Genomic DNA, 16,524 nt, shown 5'->3' on the forward strand with positions numbered 1-16,524 from the left:
AATATATTAATCAATACAATTATGACACTGAGGCCAAGGTTGATACAATCGGATGATGCATTCTACCTGATTAAAGGTCTCTAATAATGCAATAGCAAATGGCACTTCGTATTTGAAGAAGTCACCAGTGTGGTCTCTACAATAAGTTGTTTTAATTGAATAAAGATTTATGTAGGAACATTATGGCTATGAGAACTGTACTACTTCAGGGGTCCTTTTTACTAAGGTGTGCTGAAAAATGGCCTGTGCTGGTGTAAACGTGGATGTGCACAGGTCCATTTTTCAGCGCACCTTAGTAAAAAGACCTTTTTGGGGGGCCGAAAATGGACATGCGGTGAAATAAAAGTTGGTGCATGTCCATTTTGGGCCTGAGAACTTACCGCCACCCATTGACTAAGCAGTAAGGTCTCACGCGTTAACCGTGTGAGATTTGTTAGCGTGCAAACAATGCCGATTACCGCCCAGTTAGTGCCGCATGCCGGAAAATAAAAAATATTTTCCAGTGCACGTAGTGGACACACATCAAAAATGAAATTACCACCTGGGCCACGCGGTAGCTGGGTTCAAAATTGACACACATAGGATGCGTATAGGTGCCTACACGGCTTAGTAAAAGGGCCCCTCAATTTGGTATTAACTGATGATCCTTACAAAACATGCATTACACATCTCTAAGTTTATTATTGCATGGAATGTGTCTATCTGTCTTAGTGTACATATTTGTTTCTATTCAATAGAGTGCTTTAATTATTACAGAACATATGCATTTTCTACTGAACATGGTGGACGGCCAAAAGCTACAAAAGTCATGGTAGTGGTGACAGATGGCGAATCACATGACAATTCATTATTGACACAAGTAATTGCTAGATGCAATGCAGACAACATTACAAGATTTGGCATAGCTGTAAGTAATGCTTTGGATCTTGCTGTGTTATGACTATGGAAAGAGAAGCTTACGAGCAGCATAAGCCATGCTCTTAGTTAAGCCAAACAGTGAATTTTAGGGATGTGCATTTTCATTCTGGTGAGTTCTGTTCTAATTTTACCATGTAATGTTTCATTATAATGCATATTAAATGACAGAATGAAACTCAATGAAATAAACAAAAACTCCAGAAACTTTCTCCTGCACGTCCATAATGAAGATAGGCTGGTTCTGTTTCTGGGAAATGGCTTAAACTGATTGACCTTTATTGAGTATTTATTCTATAGAATGCAATATCTTCAGAGCTAAAGTATCATACCTTTTTCTCTCAGACTGATTGTTTACTTATCCCACCAACTCTAGAGTCTAATAAACTACTGCTGCCCTAGGTTCTCAAACTAATCCTCAAGACACACCCAGCCAATCATTTTTTCAAAATACTCACATTGAATATATATGAGATAGATTTGCATACCATGGAGACAGTGCATGCAAATTTATCCCATGTGTATTCACTGTGGATACCTTGAAAAACAGACTGACCTGTGTGTTGAGAACCCTAGGTTTGGACTGGTAAAACTCTACCAAACATAAATAGACATTATTTTTTCCGTTTAAGGTCCTGGGATACTACAACAAGAATAATAAGGATACAAAAAATTTCATTAACGAAATAAAAGCAATTGCCAGTCTTCCTACTGAAAACTATTTCTTCAATGTGTCAGACGAGGCTGCACTGTTAGAAAAAGCAGGAACGCTGGGGGAACGCATTTTCAGCATTGAAGGTAATACACTCTACTAGAAACATAACTTTTCTTTCAAATTTGTACCTGTATAAAGTGGCCAATATAGGCATAATTTTAAGACTACTTGTGGACTGGTGGGGGAATGTAGATAATATACTGAGCTGTGTCCCAAAGAGTTCACAGGAGTTACATGGATTATGGATTTGGATTTAGCTCACACCTTTTCAGCAGTTCAAAGCAGGGTTGGTTCTTCCAGGCCCTTGGGCTACCCAGTTGGAGTCCACCAGAATACAAGCAGGTATAAGGAATAGTGAGGGGTGATAAATAGAATGAAACACCCATTCGAAATGCCCTAAAGGCAAGCACATTGTGTTATATACATACTCAAGAAGGATTGGGGACTGGGAGAGAAGGAAAGGGGAAAGAACAAGTGGCTGGTTGAGGTTGGGAACAGAGAGGGAGAAACAGAGAGAGAGTGGCTGAGTTGGGTTGGTGACTGGGGGGGGGGGGGTGGGGGTGGAGAGAGAGACCATAAGTGTTGTTTTTATATGTGTTGCACTAGTAGCAGGAGGCTAGAGAGAGGAGAGGGAATTGGAAGGCTTCTTCTTTATTTCTGCCTCAGGCCCCAGCATATCTAACATCAGCCCTAATTCAAGATAAGTTAAATTCAAGTACAGTATGTTCTGTCCAAGAAGAAAGGTTGCTTTTGTTTTAAAGGAAGTAGAAATTCAAAAAATGTTACCTGTTAGATTTAGCTTCTTTTTGGAAGAAAATGGAAGAAAAAAGAATTACACATAGAGGGGCAATTTTGATATGACGCTTAAATCCGATTTTGAACGTTTTGTGAAAAACGTCCAAAAATCAGCACATCTCTCCCCGTTATAAAATGTCTGTATTGGTTACCTGTTATGTACCATGCTATGTTTAAAACTCTTGTATTAATTCATCAGCGGGCTTATGCAACTGCTCCTGCTTATTTTACTTCTGTTCTGAAATTGTATCGTCCTAATCGTTCTTTGCATTCTGAGAGATCACAGTAACTATCGGGCTTATTTTTGAAAGAGAAGGACGCCCATCTTTCGACACAAATCAGAAGATGAACATCCTTCTCACAGGGTCGTCCAAATCGGTATAATGGAAAGCCGATTTTGGACGTCCCCAACTGCTTTCCGTCACAGGGATGGCCAAAGTTCAAGAAGGTGTGTCGGAGGCGTAGCGAAGGTGGGACTTGGGCGAGCCTAACACTAGGATATCGTCAACCCATAATTGAAAGAAACAAGGACGTCCTGGACAAACACTTGGACGACTTTACCTGGTCGTATTTTTCTTACGACCAAGGCACAAAAAGGTGCCCGAACTGACCAGATGACCACTGGAGAGAATCGGGTATAACCTCCCCTTAATCCCCCAGTAGTCACTAACCCCCTCCCACCCTCCAAAAACATCTTTCAAAATATTGATTGCCAGCCTCTATGCCAGCCTCAGATGTTATACTCAGGTCCATCACAGCAGTATGCAGGTCTATGGAGCATTTTTAGTGGGTGCAGTGCACTTCAGGCAGGCGGACCCAGCCCCCCCCCCCCACCTGTTACTTTTGTAGAGGAAACAGCAAGCCCTCCAAAACCCACCAGAAACCCACTGTACCCACATCTAGGTGCCCCCTTCACCCATAAGGGCTATGGTAGTGGTGTACAGTTGTGGGTAGTGGGTTTGGTGGGGGGTTGGGGGGCTCAGCACACAAGGTAAGGGAGTTATGTACCTGGGAGCAATTTATGAAGTCCACTGCAGTGCCCCCTAGGGTGCCCGGTTGATGTCCTGGCATTTCAGGGGGACCAGTGCACTACAAATGCTGGCTCTTCTATGACCACATGGCTTGGATTTGGTCGTTTCTGAGATGGACGTCCTCGGTTTCCATTATCGCCGAAAATCAGAAACGACCAACTCTAGGGACAACCAAATCTAGGGACGACTAAATTTAAGGATTTGCATGTCCCTGACCGTATTATCAAAACAAAAGATGGACGTCCATCTTGTTTCAAAAATACGGGTTTCCCCACCCCTGGATCAGGACGTTCTGCGAGGACGTCCAAATCGAAACAAGGATGTCCCTTTTGATTATGCCCCTCTATGTATACTATCTCCTATGGATTATCATTATGCTGATACTAGAGCACCTACTTTTTCAATTGCTGGACCAGTCTTGTGGGATGGCCTTCCAGTCCACCCTTACATTATGTGATAGTCCTCAACAATTTAAGAGGCTGATGAAGACCCATTATTTTATAAAGGCCATTTTGGAGGAATGAAATATTATCAAATGCTTAAGTGACTGTCCAGCTTATTTTCAAAAGAGAAAGACGCCCATATTTCGACCCAAATCGGGAGATGGGCGTCTTTCTCCCGTGGGCGACCAAATCGGTATAATCGAAAGCCGTTTTTGGGCATCTTCAACTGCACTCCGTCGCGGAAACGGCCAAAGTTGATGGGGACGTGTCGGAGGCGTGGTGAAGGAGGGACTGGGGCCAAACAGAAATGGCCGGCTTTCGCCAATAATGGAAAAAAACAGCCGTTTTTAGCAAGAATTTAGGTCACTTTTTTGTACCTTTTTTTTCACGAACAAGTCCCAAAAAAGTGCCCTAAATGACCAGATGATCACCGGAGGGAATCGGAGATTACCTCCCCTGACTCCCCCAGTGGTCACTAACCCCCTCCCACCAAAAAAAAAAAGAACTTTAACAACTTTTTTTCCCAGCCTGTATGCCAGCCTCAAATGTCATACCCAGCTCCGTCTCAGCAGTATGCAGATTCCTGGAGCAGTTGTTAGTGGGTGCAGTGGACTTCAGGCAGGCGGACCCAGGCCCATCCCCCCCCCTACCTGTTACACTTGTGCTGGTTAATGCTGAGCCCTCCAAAAACCCCAAAAACCCACTGTACCCACATGTAGGTGCCCCCTTCACCCCTTAGGGCTATGGTAATGGTGTAGACTTGTGGGCAGTGGGTTTTGGGGGGATTTGGGGGGCTCAGCACACAAGGGAAGGGTGCTATGCACCTTGGAGCTCTTTTACTGTAATTTGTAAAAGTGCCCCCTAGGGTGCCCAGTTGGTGTCCTGGCATGTGAGGGGCACCAGTGCACTACGAATCCTGGCCCCTCCCATGACCCAATGCTTTGGAGTTGTTCATTTTTGAGCTGGGCGTCTTCGTTTTCCATTATTGCTGAAAAACGAAACCGCCCAGCTCAAATCCGTACAAATCCAATGCATTTGGCTGGCACAAACCGTATTATCGGAAAAAAGATGGACGACCATTTTTTTTTTTAAATACAGTTTGTCCCGCCCCTTCACGTACCTGTTCTCGGAGATAGACACCCATGGAGATGGGCGTTCGCGTTCGATTATGCCCCTCCACGAGTAACAATTTTATGATGATGAAGTCTGTTTTTGTGATTTGTCTTGTTTCAATTGTCCACACCTTGGACTCAGGTGGGATACAAATGTGAAAATAAATAAATAAACTGAATAGCTGTGTGGCAATTTTTTTATTACTGCACTGCCATTTACTGCCTCTTAAAAAAAAGACACTTTTACCTACGGCGGTAAAAGGTGGCCTTGGTGCATGGCGATCCCATACGCTGATGCCACCGTGGACTACCTGTTTGGTAAAAGAGCCCCTTAGTCGGGATTGAAACAGATCTAGCCAAAAAGTCTTAATTTTGACCCTAGATGTTTTCATTTTGTTCCATTATCACAGAAAAATGCCTATCTTTTGGTACCACCCATGTCCCATCCAAAACATGCCCCCAACATTCCCCCTTGAAATATGGATGAAAAAGTCTAAAATCGGGGTGTCGAAAATGGCAACTTTGATGTTCCAATTTTCAACATCCTTCTGCCGCCTTATGACACTTTTCCTTTTGTTGTATTTCACCATCTCCCCCCCTCCCCCCACACACTCTACCAAACTAAGGGGGTCCTTTTACTAAGCTGCAGTAGAAAGTGGCCTTGGCGTGCCCTTACATAGGTTTTCTCACACGGGGAGGCCATTCTTATCACAGCCAGAAAATGGCTGATTTTTCATCTTCCCTATGGCCATATGCTAATGTTGTCATTAGCATGCAGCCATTACTAAAAAATGAGTGCACTTACCAGCATCTTTCTTGTAGGCAGTAAGAGCTCACATTCTAATCCTATGCTAATCATTAGTGTGCAGTAATGTAGCTGCATTAACAAATAACATAGTAACATAGTAGATGACGGCAGAAAAAGACCTGCACGGTCCATCCAGTCTGCCCAACAAGATAAACTCATATGTGCTACTTTTTGTGTATACCCTACCTTGATTTGTACCTGTCCTCTTCAGGGCACAGACCGTACAAGTCTGCCCAGCACTATCCCCGCCTCCCAACCACCAGCCCCGCCTCCCACCATCAGCTCTGGCACAGACCGTATAAGTCTGCCCAGCATTTTCCCCGCCTCCAAACCACCAGCCCCGGCACAGACCGTATAAGTCTGCCCAGCACTATCCCCACCTCCCAACCACCGGCTCGGGGACAGACCGTATAAGTCTGCCCAGCAATATCCTCGCCTCCCAACCACCAGCCCCGCCTCCCACCACCGGCTCTGCCACCTAATCTCAGCTAAGAGATTAGTGCAGAATTCTCACTATCCACCCCCAGACACACCTCCTCCATGGAAAAATTGAAAATATTTTTTAACATGTCCTGAGCGTGTCTTGCAGTAAGCAAGCACTAGTGCTTACCATAGCTTAGTAAAAGTACCTCTAATATACTGCACCATTTTATTTATTTATTTCCAGGCATTTGATATATCGCGAATTGATCTTACATAGGCAACTAAGTGGTTTCCAACAAGCTAAAACAGAAATGTCTGAATTCATCCCTCCAGTCTCTGAACTATGATCTTGGTCTGAATGGGGTAGGAATGATCCCTAATGTGGTGTACAAATGATATTTGAAATACAGCACAAGCAGGCTAGGTGCCACAGGGATCACTCCTCCCTCATTCTGATCCAAGGCATAGCAGGTAACCTTGGTGAAGGACTGAAGAGAGGATAGTAGCAATCTTACAGCTGGGGTGAAATGCATGGAGGAGTGGCTCTGCCCAGATGGGTGGTGGCCCCTTTTGAAAAAGACCACCCCCCCAAGAAACAATCTTGAATAACAATTCAAACAAACAATCAAAGTTGTTGATCCCTGCCATGAATGTGGGCAGCCCTTCATTATCACATGATTTCTGGAATAGTGTGTGTGTGTGGGGGAAGTCTTTCAGGACAGATAAGTAATGCCACACTGGGAAAAGACCAAGGCTCCATCGAGCCCAGCATCCTGTCCACGACAGTGGTCAATCCAGGCCAAGGGCACCTGGCAAGCTTCCCAAATGTACAAACATTCTATACATGTTATTCCGGAATTGTGGATTTTTCCTAAGTCCATTTAATAGCGGTTTATGGACTTGTCCTTTAGGAAACCGTCTAACCCCTTTTTAAACTCTGCCAAGCTAACCGCCTTCACCACGTTCTCCGGCAACAAATTCCAGAGTTTAATTACGCGTTGGGTGAAGAAACATTTTCTCCGATTTGTTTTAAATTTACTACACTGTAGTTTCATCACATGCCCCCTAGTCCTAGTATTTTTGGAAAGCGTGAACAGACACTTCACATCCACCTGTTCCACTCCACTCATTATTTTATATACCTCTATCATGTCTCTCCTTAGCCGTCTCTTCTCCAAGCTGAAAAGCCCTAGCCTCCTTAGTCTTTCTTCATAGGGAAGTCGTCCCATCCCCGCTATCATTTTAGTCGCCCTTCGCTGCACCTTTTCCAATTCCACTATATCTTTCTTGAGATGCGGCGACCAGAATTGAACACAATACTCAAGGTGTGGTCGCACCATGGAGCGATATAACGGCATTATAACATCCTCACACCTGTTTTCCATACCTTTCCTAATAATACCCAACATTCTATTTGCTTTCCAAGCCGCAGCAGCACACTGAGTAGAAGGTTTCAGCGTATTATCGACGACGACACCCAGATCCCTTTCTTGGTCCGTAACTCCTAACGTGGATGATACAGATATGTTTGTGTTTATTTATTGATTTGCACTCACTACCTCCATTGTATGCAAATATTTCTCATGTATATTCATTGTGGATATTCTGAAAGCCTGACTGGTTGGGGTTCCCCCAGAACAGGTTTGAGGATCATTGGTGTACAAGAATGGGGACAGAAAAGATCACTCTGCTCGATCAAAGGCTTTCTCAGAGTCAAAGCCGATAACAAAAGCCAGCATGGTGCTTTGGCTGCAAGCCTTAATGGCTAGAATCAACTTTCTTGCATGTAATACAGCTTGCCTTCATTTGACAAATCCAACTTGCTTCTCCTCTATCAAGAGAGGCATTTATTTTACCAGTCGTTCTACCAGAATCCTGGGAAAGGTTTGGGAATCACTGTCTTACACTATGGGATCTTCAGCAGCTGGAACAGTAGAAATCACAAAATATCATACAAAACACATGTACTAACCAAAAATAACCAATGGTTTGATAGATCACAGTAATTCCACTTCAGATTACTGCAATTAAAATTGAAGAAGGAAAAAGACCTCAGTGGTCACAGGCATTATCCCAAGTAGCTGTGATCCCATAGAGCACAATCATTGGTTACACAGAGTGACTCCATTCTCATTCATTGGTCAAAAAGCCTCCTTTTTTTGTGTGTGTTTATAATTATATAACACCCCTTTTCTTCAAATTGTGGAAAACACTATAAATCATGTTCGATCATGACAGCACTCTTAAGATAAGTCTCTGTGGGGCCCTTTTACTAAGCCACGTAAGCGTCTATGCATGCCCACTGCATGCCAAAATGGAGTTGCCACCTGGCTACTGTGTGACTCTTGCAGTAATTTCATTTTTGGTGCATGTCTGATATGCGCGGCAGAAAAATAATTTTTATTTTTGGATGTGCATATTGGGCGCATTTTACGCGCATAGGTCATTACTGCCCGGTTACTGCGTGAGACTTTACTGCTAGGTCAATGGCTGGCAGTAAGGTCTCAAACCCAAAATGGACGCGCAGCAATTTTCATTTTGCAGCACGTCCACTTTCGGCAAAATTAAAAAACAGGCATTTTTTGTAAGTGCACTGAAAAATGATTCTGTGTGCACCCAAAACATGCGTCTACACTACTGCAGGCCATTTTTCATTGCACCTTAGTAAAAGGAACCCTAAGATTTTTTTGTGATTAGCTGAATTTGAAAAAAAGGGGTGTTACATAAAAAGGCAAGAATCCCTTTGCAAAATCTTTTTCTGAGAGACAATGGCGGCAAAGACTGTTAGATCTTAGAATACATAATATGCATGTGGTTTGTGGTATGTCCAGGATTTGATGCAGAATACATAGGATTTTACACCCCTGCTTTTTGCGGCTCAGTTCTCATATGCAATGTTGAGGAATTTCCTCCTGCATGCTAGATCCTTCCAACTTCATAGAGAGATTAATGGGCACGTTGTATGGTACTCTATGAGATCGGTGTGGCAGTGGTTGTAAAAGAGATTAGGTGGTAGTCCCTCTCTTTCTCCGCTGTTTCTGATAGTGGGTAACCTAGATTTTCAGCCTGGCTTAGACACTCAGATGTTTTGGAAGTGGCATGGTAAAAGGCTGAAATGGTTTGGTGATATTTGGATGAGAAAGGATATTTTTTTGACTTTGGTATTTTGCAAACAAAATATAATTTTCATTTATGAGATCAGTTTACATTCTTCAAACTAAGACACTATCCATCTTATTTTCGAAAGAGAAAGACGCCCATATTTCGACCCAAATCGGGAGATGGACGTCTTTCTCCCGTGGGCGCCCAAATCGGTATAATCGAAAGCCAATTTTGGGCGTCTTCAACTGCACTCCGTCACGGAAACGGCCAAAGTTGACGGGGGCGTGTTGGAAGCGTGGTGAAGGCGGGACTGGGGTGTGGTTATCGGCCGAACAGAAATGGGCGGCTTTTGCCGATAATGGAAAAAAAATAGCCGTTTTTAGCGAGAATTTAGGGCACTTTTTTGGACCTTTTTTTTCCACGAACTAGTCCCCAAAAAGTGCTCTAAATGACCAGAGGACCACTGGATGGAATCAGGGATGACCTCCCCTGACTCCCCCAGTGGTCACTAACCCCCTCCCACCACAAAAAGATAACTTTAAAAACGTTTTTTTTCCAGCCTGTATGCCAGCCTCAAATGTCATACCCAGCTCCCTGTCAGCAGTATGCAGGTCCCTGGAGCAGTTGTTAGTGGGTGCAGTGCACTTGAGGCAGGTGGACCCAGGCCCATCCCCCCCCCCCCACCTGTTACACTTGTGGTGCTTAATGCTGAGCCCTCCAAAAAAAAAAAAACCCAAAACCCACTCTACCCACATGTAGGTGCCCCCCTTCACCCCTTAGGGCTATGGTAATGGTGTAGACTTGTGGGCAGTGGCTGTTGGGGGGGGGATTTGGGGGGCTCAGCACACAAGGGAAGGGTGCTATGCACCTGGGATCTCTTTTAATGTTCTTTTTTTAATTTGTAAAAGTGCCCCCTAGGATGCCCAGTTGGTGTCCTGGCATGTGAGGGGGACCAGTGCACTATGAATCCTGGCCCCTCCCACGACCCAATGCCTTGGATTTGTTCGTTTTTGAGATGGGCACCTTCGGTTTCCATTATCACTAAAAAACGATAGCAATCAGCTCAAAAACGTCCAAATCCTAGGCATTTGCCCCGCACAACCTGTATTATCGAAAAAAAGATGGGCGGCCATCTTTTTCCGAAAATGCAGTTTGTCCCGCCCTTTCGTATGGCCGCCCACGGAGATGGGTGCCCATGGAGATGGGCGTTCGCGTTCGATTATGCCCCTCTATAGGGCTCATTTTCAAAAGAGAAAAATGTCTAAAAAGTGGCACAAAGCAGCATTTGGATGTTTTTCGCACAAAAATGACTAAATCGGTATTTTCAAAATCTATTTTTCAGATGTTTTTCTATGCTGTTCTTCTGAAGTGAATCCAGATCTCAAGGGGGCATGTTATTTATTTATTTATTTATTTGTTACATTTGTATCCCACATTTTCCCACCTATTTGCAGGCTCAATTTACATAGTACCGTAAAGGTGTTCGCCAATTCCAGTATGAACAAATACAAAGTGATGTTGTGGTAGAATAAGGTTCATGTGTAACAGACACATTATGGAATCGTAGAGAGGAAGAGTTATGTTAATGATGGGAACTGGGCTTTTTAAAGAATTGGATGTTTTTCAGCCATAATGGAATAAAACAAAACTGTCCAGGAATAAAACTAAAATGTTTTGAGCTAGACCTGTTTTTATAATGAATAAGGCACAAATTTATTTATTTATTTATTTATTTATTTTAAGGCACAAAATGACCAGATGACCACTGGAGGGAATCAGGGATGACCCCAAATACCTCCCAGTGGTCACTGACCCCATCCTACCCCTCACATATATGAATAAAATTATGACTTACAAGCCTCTATGACAGCCTCAAATGTTACAGCCAGATTTATTAGAGCAGTATACAGGTACCTGGAGTAGTGTAGTGGTCAGTGCAGTGCACTATAGAGTGGGAGACATGGGTCTCTGTCTCCCTCTACCTGTCACACTTGTGATGGAAACTGTGACCCCTCCCAAAGTCACCAAAACCCTACTGTACTCACATATAGGTACTCCCTTCACCCATAAGGGCTATTGTAGTGGTGTACAGTGAGGGGGTGCAGTAGGTTTTTTATTGGTTTTGGAGAGCTCAGGGGACAAGATAAGGGAGCAAAGTTGAGAGGTGTACCTGGGAGCATTTTTATGATGTGCTAGGGTGCCCCATTGCTCTCCTGGGATGTATGGGGGACCAGTCTACTAAAAATGCTGGCTCCTCCTACATCCCAATGGCATTTTTGAAAATGGACCAAAAAACAAAACATCCAAAGCACAAAACCTGTGTCAAAACAGTGTTTTCGACAGACCCCCTCCCCGGTGACCCCATCCCCGGTGACTTTCTATTAAAAGACCTTGTTTTAGAACAATGTTTCAAAAACTGGAACTCTATGCCTTTGTTTATGCATTGTTTGAGGGGTTTATGCATTGTTTTCCTTATTATCCAACTTTTCACATATCCGACAATGGATCAGTCCCGTGTACTTCGGATAATCGAGACTGTACTGTATTCTTTTGATTCAAATGATGTTATGGAATATCATAACACGCAGACAAGAGGATCATTGAATTCTTGCCTTAAAGTAAACTATCTCACACAGGGCCTTTTAATAACAGATCTAGGATACCCTCATGTAATAAAATTTTGTGAAAGCTGCCTTGCACATTTTTAAAGTCTTATACTGAGGAACAAATCCTTGAAGGAATTGTGAAGATGGCAAACTATCCTTTAATTTCTAGGATAATTACTGCTGTAATGTAACAGAGTACATAAGTACATAAGTAATGCCACACTGGGAAAAGACCAAGGCTCCATCGAGCCCAGCATCCTGTCCATGACAGCGGCCAATCCAGGCCAAAGGCACCTGGCAAGCTTCCCAAACGTACAAACATTCTATACATGTTATTCCTGGAATTGTGGATTTTTCCCAAGTCCATTTAGTAGCGGTTTATGGACTTGTTCTTTAGGGAACCGTCTAACCCCTTTTTAAACTCTGCTAAGCTAACCGCCTTCACCACGTTCTCCGGCAACGAATTCCAGAGTTTAATTATGCGTTGGGTGAAGAAAAATTTTCTCCGATTTGTTTTAAATTTACTACACTGTAGTTTCATCGCATGCCCCCTAGTCCTAGTATTTTTGGAAAGCATGAACAGACGCTTCACATCCACCTGTTCCACTCCACTCATTATTTTATATACCTCTATCATGTCTCCCCTCAGCCGTCTCTTCTCCAAGCTGAAAAGCCCTAGCCTCCTTAGTCTTTCTTCATAGGGAAGTCGTCCCATCCCCGCTATCATTTTGGTCGCTCTTCGCTGCACCTTTTCCAATTCCACTATAACTTTCTTGAGATGCGGCGACCAGAATTGAACACAATACTCAAGGTGCGGTCGCACCATGGAGCGATATAACGGCATTATAACATCCTCACACCTGTTTTCCATACCTTTCCTAATAATACCCAACATTCTATTCGCTTTCCGAGCTGCAGCAGCACACTGAGCAGAAGGTTTCAGTGTATTATCGACGACAACACCCAGATCCCTTTCTTGGTCTGTAACTCCTAATGTGGAACCTTGCATGACATAGCTATAATTTGGGTTCTTTTTTTCCCACATGCATCACCTTGCACTTGCTCACATTAAACAGAGTGTTCCCATCAATAGTTTTAAAAAAATGACCTTCTTTCCTGTTCAGATTTTGGACATTTTGTGCAAAACATCCAAAGTCGGACTTAGACGTCATATCAAAAATGCCCCTCCATGTCACTGGCCTACATGGGCCAGATTTAACAGCAGCAAGGGTGCAGGTCTTAGATAAATATCTATAGATAGGAGAAAATGGGAAAGTAAGTTTAACATATTATCACAGACATGTTTTAGAGCTCCTCCTGGAAATAGCTTTTGATAGAGTGGCTCAAACCTGGAGTGTAGACCTGGGGTGTACAGTAGGGGCTGTCTTTTGAGAAATAGTTTTAAGATCATACTTTTGATCTCTGTCAATATGCTTTTAAAAGATAAGGAATACAAATTTCTGCTCCACACACATATAGCCCCTGGCAAGCATTTTGGGTTAAATTAAATACAGACAAGAATTGTGCTAATTTTGGGGAGAAAGAGCTACACTAACCCATATGTATGCCAGTACCCAAGGGGTCAGTCCTTCTGGCAACAGATCTAATCACAAAATTACATTGATAATGCATTGGCATATGGACCACCAGACAACGTATCTACTATTTCAAGGGGGCTGGGACCCTACAAGATTATTACCAGAGGGTCAAAAAACATTTCTTGTAAAAGCCTTAAGATGGCCAAAAAAGCATTTTGTTATGCTGAAGAATGATGGCAGCCCCACAACTTATACAATGGCAAAGGATTATGTTTGGCGATGGAAAGAGGGTCGATGCACACAGCGCACACAAGAGAAAAGAAGAGCACCAAGGGCCGTCAAGTCTGGTATAAAAAGGTATTTATTGATGGACCTGACATGGACCATTTTTTGGCATCATATACCTGCATCAGGGGTCAACCAACGGAACCTAGACTCACACAAAATTAGATCACATTAATATAACACAGGCTGCACAAGACCAAAACTTCTTAGTAATGAATCTTACTAAAATAAAAACACAGTAGTGTTGTAAATTGGCATCTTCAAGACTGAGAAGTTTTGGTCTTCTGCAACCTGTCTTACATTACTGTGATCTAATTTTGCGTGAGTGATGCCAAAACACAGTCCGTGTCGGGCCCATCAATAAATGCCATTTTATTCCAGACTTGATGGCCCTTGGTGCTCTTCTTTTCAAAAGGATTATGTTTGACATGCTCTTATCAGAGAGGCAGAGTACAGGACATGGAGAATCTCAAAAATAGAAGGACGTTCAGCCTATTTGGGAACAGTATTGGAAGATACTTCCTCACAGAGTATGGAGTTTTGTTCTGAATAGATGAGATGATTTAGGCACTACTGGGATTTCCCACTTTAAAACTTTTTTTAAAAAGTTTTTTCTTATTTTGAGTGACAGCCTCCACTCTCCTTAGTCTGGTTTTCTACATTGATTGCTGTATAGGGGAAGGAGGGGTTGGTATAGGAGCTTAAAATGGCATATCATGGGATGCAATCAAGCATCCTGCAGTAACTGCCAAATGTGCATGCTATAAAAGAACGTATTTTTTGAGGGGTATGTCAGGGTCAGAGTGGGTGTTCCTGCACTAATCAGTTAGCATGGCTACATTACCGCATACTAGCTGATTAGCGCACAGATAGTGTGTGAGCCATCACCACCTACAAAATGGGTGGCTGTAAGTGCTCATGAAGTACATTTTTAAAATGGCAACATTAGTGCATGACCATTAATGCAAAAAATACAAAAAAGCCATTTTTACAGCTGTGGTAAACAAGGCCTTGGTGTGCAAGAAAACCCCATGTAAGGGTGCACTAAGGTCATTTTTTACTGCAGCTTAGTAAAAGTGTCCCATAGGTACTTATAGGTTAATATTTAAAGAATGCTAAATGCCTCAATTCAGCTAGTTAAGATAGGCATCTATTTTTAGCAGCTCTTAAAGGCCCCAGGTTTGGATTGAAAAAGTCTTCAAAACTTAATTTCAGAACCCTAAACCTGAGGTTCCTAAAGTTATACCAGTTATTGATTCTTGGAAATTAGGGACCCAGTGCTGAAAATCCCTCCTGAGCACCTATTTTCATTCTCCTGGTCTGGTCCCATCCACTCTTTAGGAGTTCAGCAGGGGAATTAGATGGTTGGATCTTTTACATATAGCTGTTTGAACTCTTGTTGATCAAGTATTATAACATAATTATAGTTACCTTGCAAGAACAGAACCTAAATGCAAGTGGTCACCTGAACTTTATTCTTGCAATGTGATTGATGTTTTGAAATATTCTTTTTTACACCAGGAACAATTCAAGGAGGCAATACCTTCCAAATGGAAATGTCACAGGTTGGATTTAGTGCGTATTACTCAAAACAAAAGGTATGTTTATAGTGTAGTATTGTATAATATTTCTGATATTTACACTTGCTGTTGATGTTGCATAGTATCTCTTTTGTTTGTTTTCTCTAGGACGTTATGATGTTGGGTGCTGTTGGAGCCTATGATTGGAGTGGCACAGTAGTCCAGCAGACTGCAAACCAGGTTTCTATTTACCCTAGGGATGTATTTGAGACAATTCTACAAGACAAAAACCACAGCTCCTATTTAGGTAAGGTGCCACATGGCATTTTTAGAAGCTATACATATGCAGTCATCTGCTGCATTAGCTTCCAACATTGCATCTCTATTGTAGCCCTTCTGTCATCATAGGAGGTCACCATATAGCGAGTTCATAAATTGTACTTGCAGAGTATTCTTAGCATAGTGTGGCTCCTTTCCTTGTATTTTCTTGGTTTTGCAAAGTTCCTTTTACAATTCCTTCTGGATCTTTTTGTGAAGAAGTCTTATGTTCAATGCATTGCACCACAATGCTGGTATAGCAAAAACTATGAGTTATAATTACTGGATTTAAACAAATTGCTCAACCAACTATATACTACAGTAAAATAGAGTATGCTTATCTTGTATTCTTCCATACCCTGACAAAGTCCTCCATTTTGTAACTGCTGCTTCAGTGGAACGGCTGCCAACTGCACCAAAATGCTATTAATGGCTCTTTCTTAATACTTATTCAGTGTCAAAAGTTTCCCATTGCAAACAAATGACCAATATGGAAACTCTATCTACCAATCACCAGTCTACCAAAGAACCAAACATCTCCAGTTCAGTAGAGTGAACTGAATGATCTATCTCTGCCCTATTTGTTATAAAATCCAGTTTATGTAACCACCCCACATATTAAGCTGCACTTGATGCAGAACGCTACAGCATAAATCCTGAAATATATATATTACTTGATATTTTTCCAGTTTCAAGCACAGCTTATGTTCAGGCAATCTTGTCTAGAGATTGAGTCATTTTACCTATACTGGCTTTATCAAAGGATAATAAATATATACAATGTGGATAGAAAGAAACATCCTAAATCATGAATGGTTAATTCTGTTGCAACCTGGGAGAGGGATAGGATTTGATATACTGCCTTTCTGCAATGGGAATTGAATCTAGTTACCCTGGTTCTCAGACCACTGCA

At 42.5% G+C, this 16,524-nt stretch overlaps 1 protein-coding gene across 1 annotated transcript in view; it reads left to right on the forward strand.

The window, feature by feature from the left end:
• Positions 1–16,524, forward strand: part of ITGA2 (integrin subunit alpha 2) — a 192,385-nt gene that overhangs the window by 98,248 nt on the left and 77,613 nt on the right. The window contains 4 exon segments of the mRNA XM_030193117.1: positions 757–907; positions 1,548–1,713; positions 15,295–15,371; positions 15,462–15,600. Of these exon segments, the coding sequence (XP_030048977.1) occupies positions 757–907; positions 1,548–1,713; positions 15,295–15,371; positions 15,462–15,600 (533 nt within the window).

Source organism: Microcaecilia unicolor, chromosome 2, assembly GCF_901765095.1.
Source record: "Microcaecilia unicolor chromosome 2, aMicUni1.1, whole genome shotgun sequence".
Lineage (NCBI taxonomy): Eukaryota > Metazoa > Chordata > Amphibia > Gymnophiona > Siphonopidae > Microcaecilia > Microcaecilia unicolor.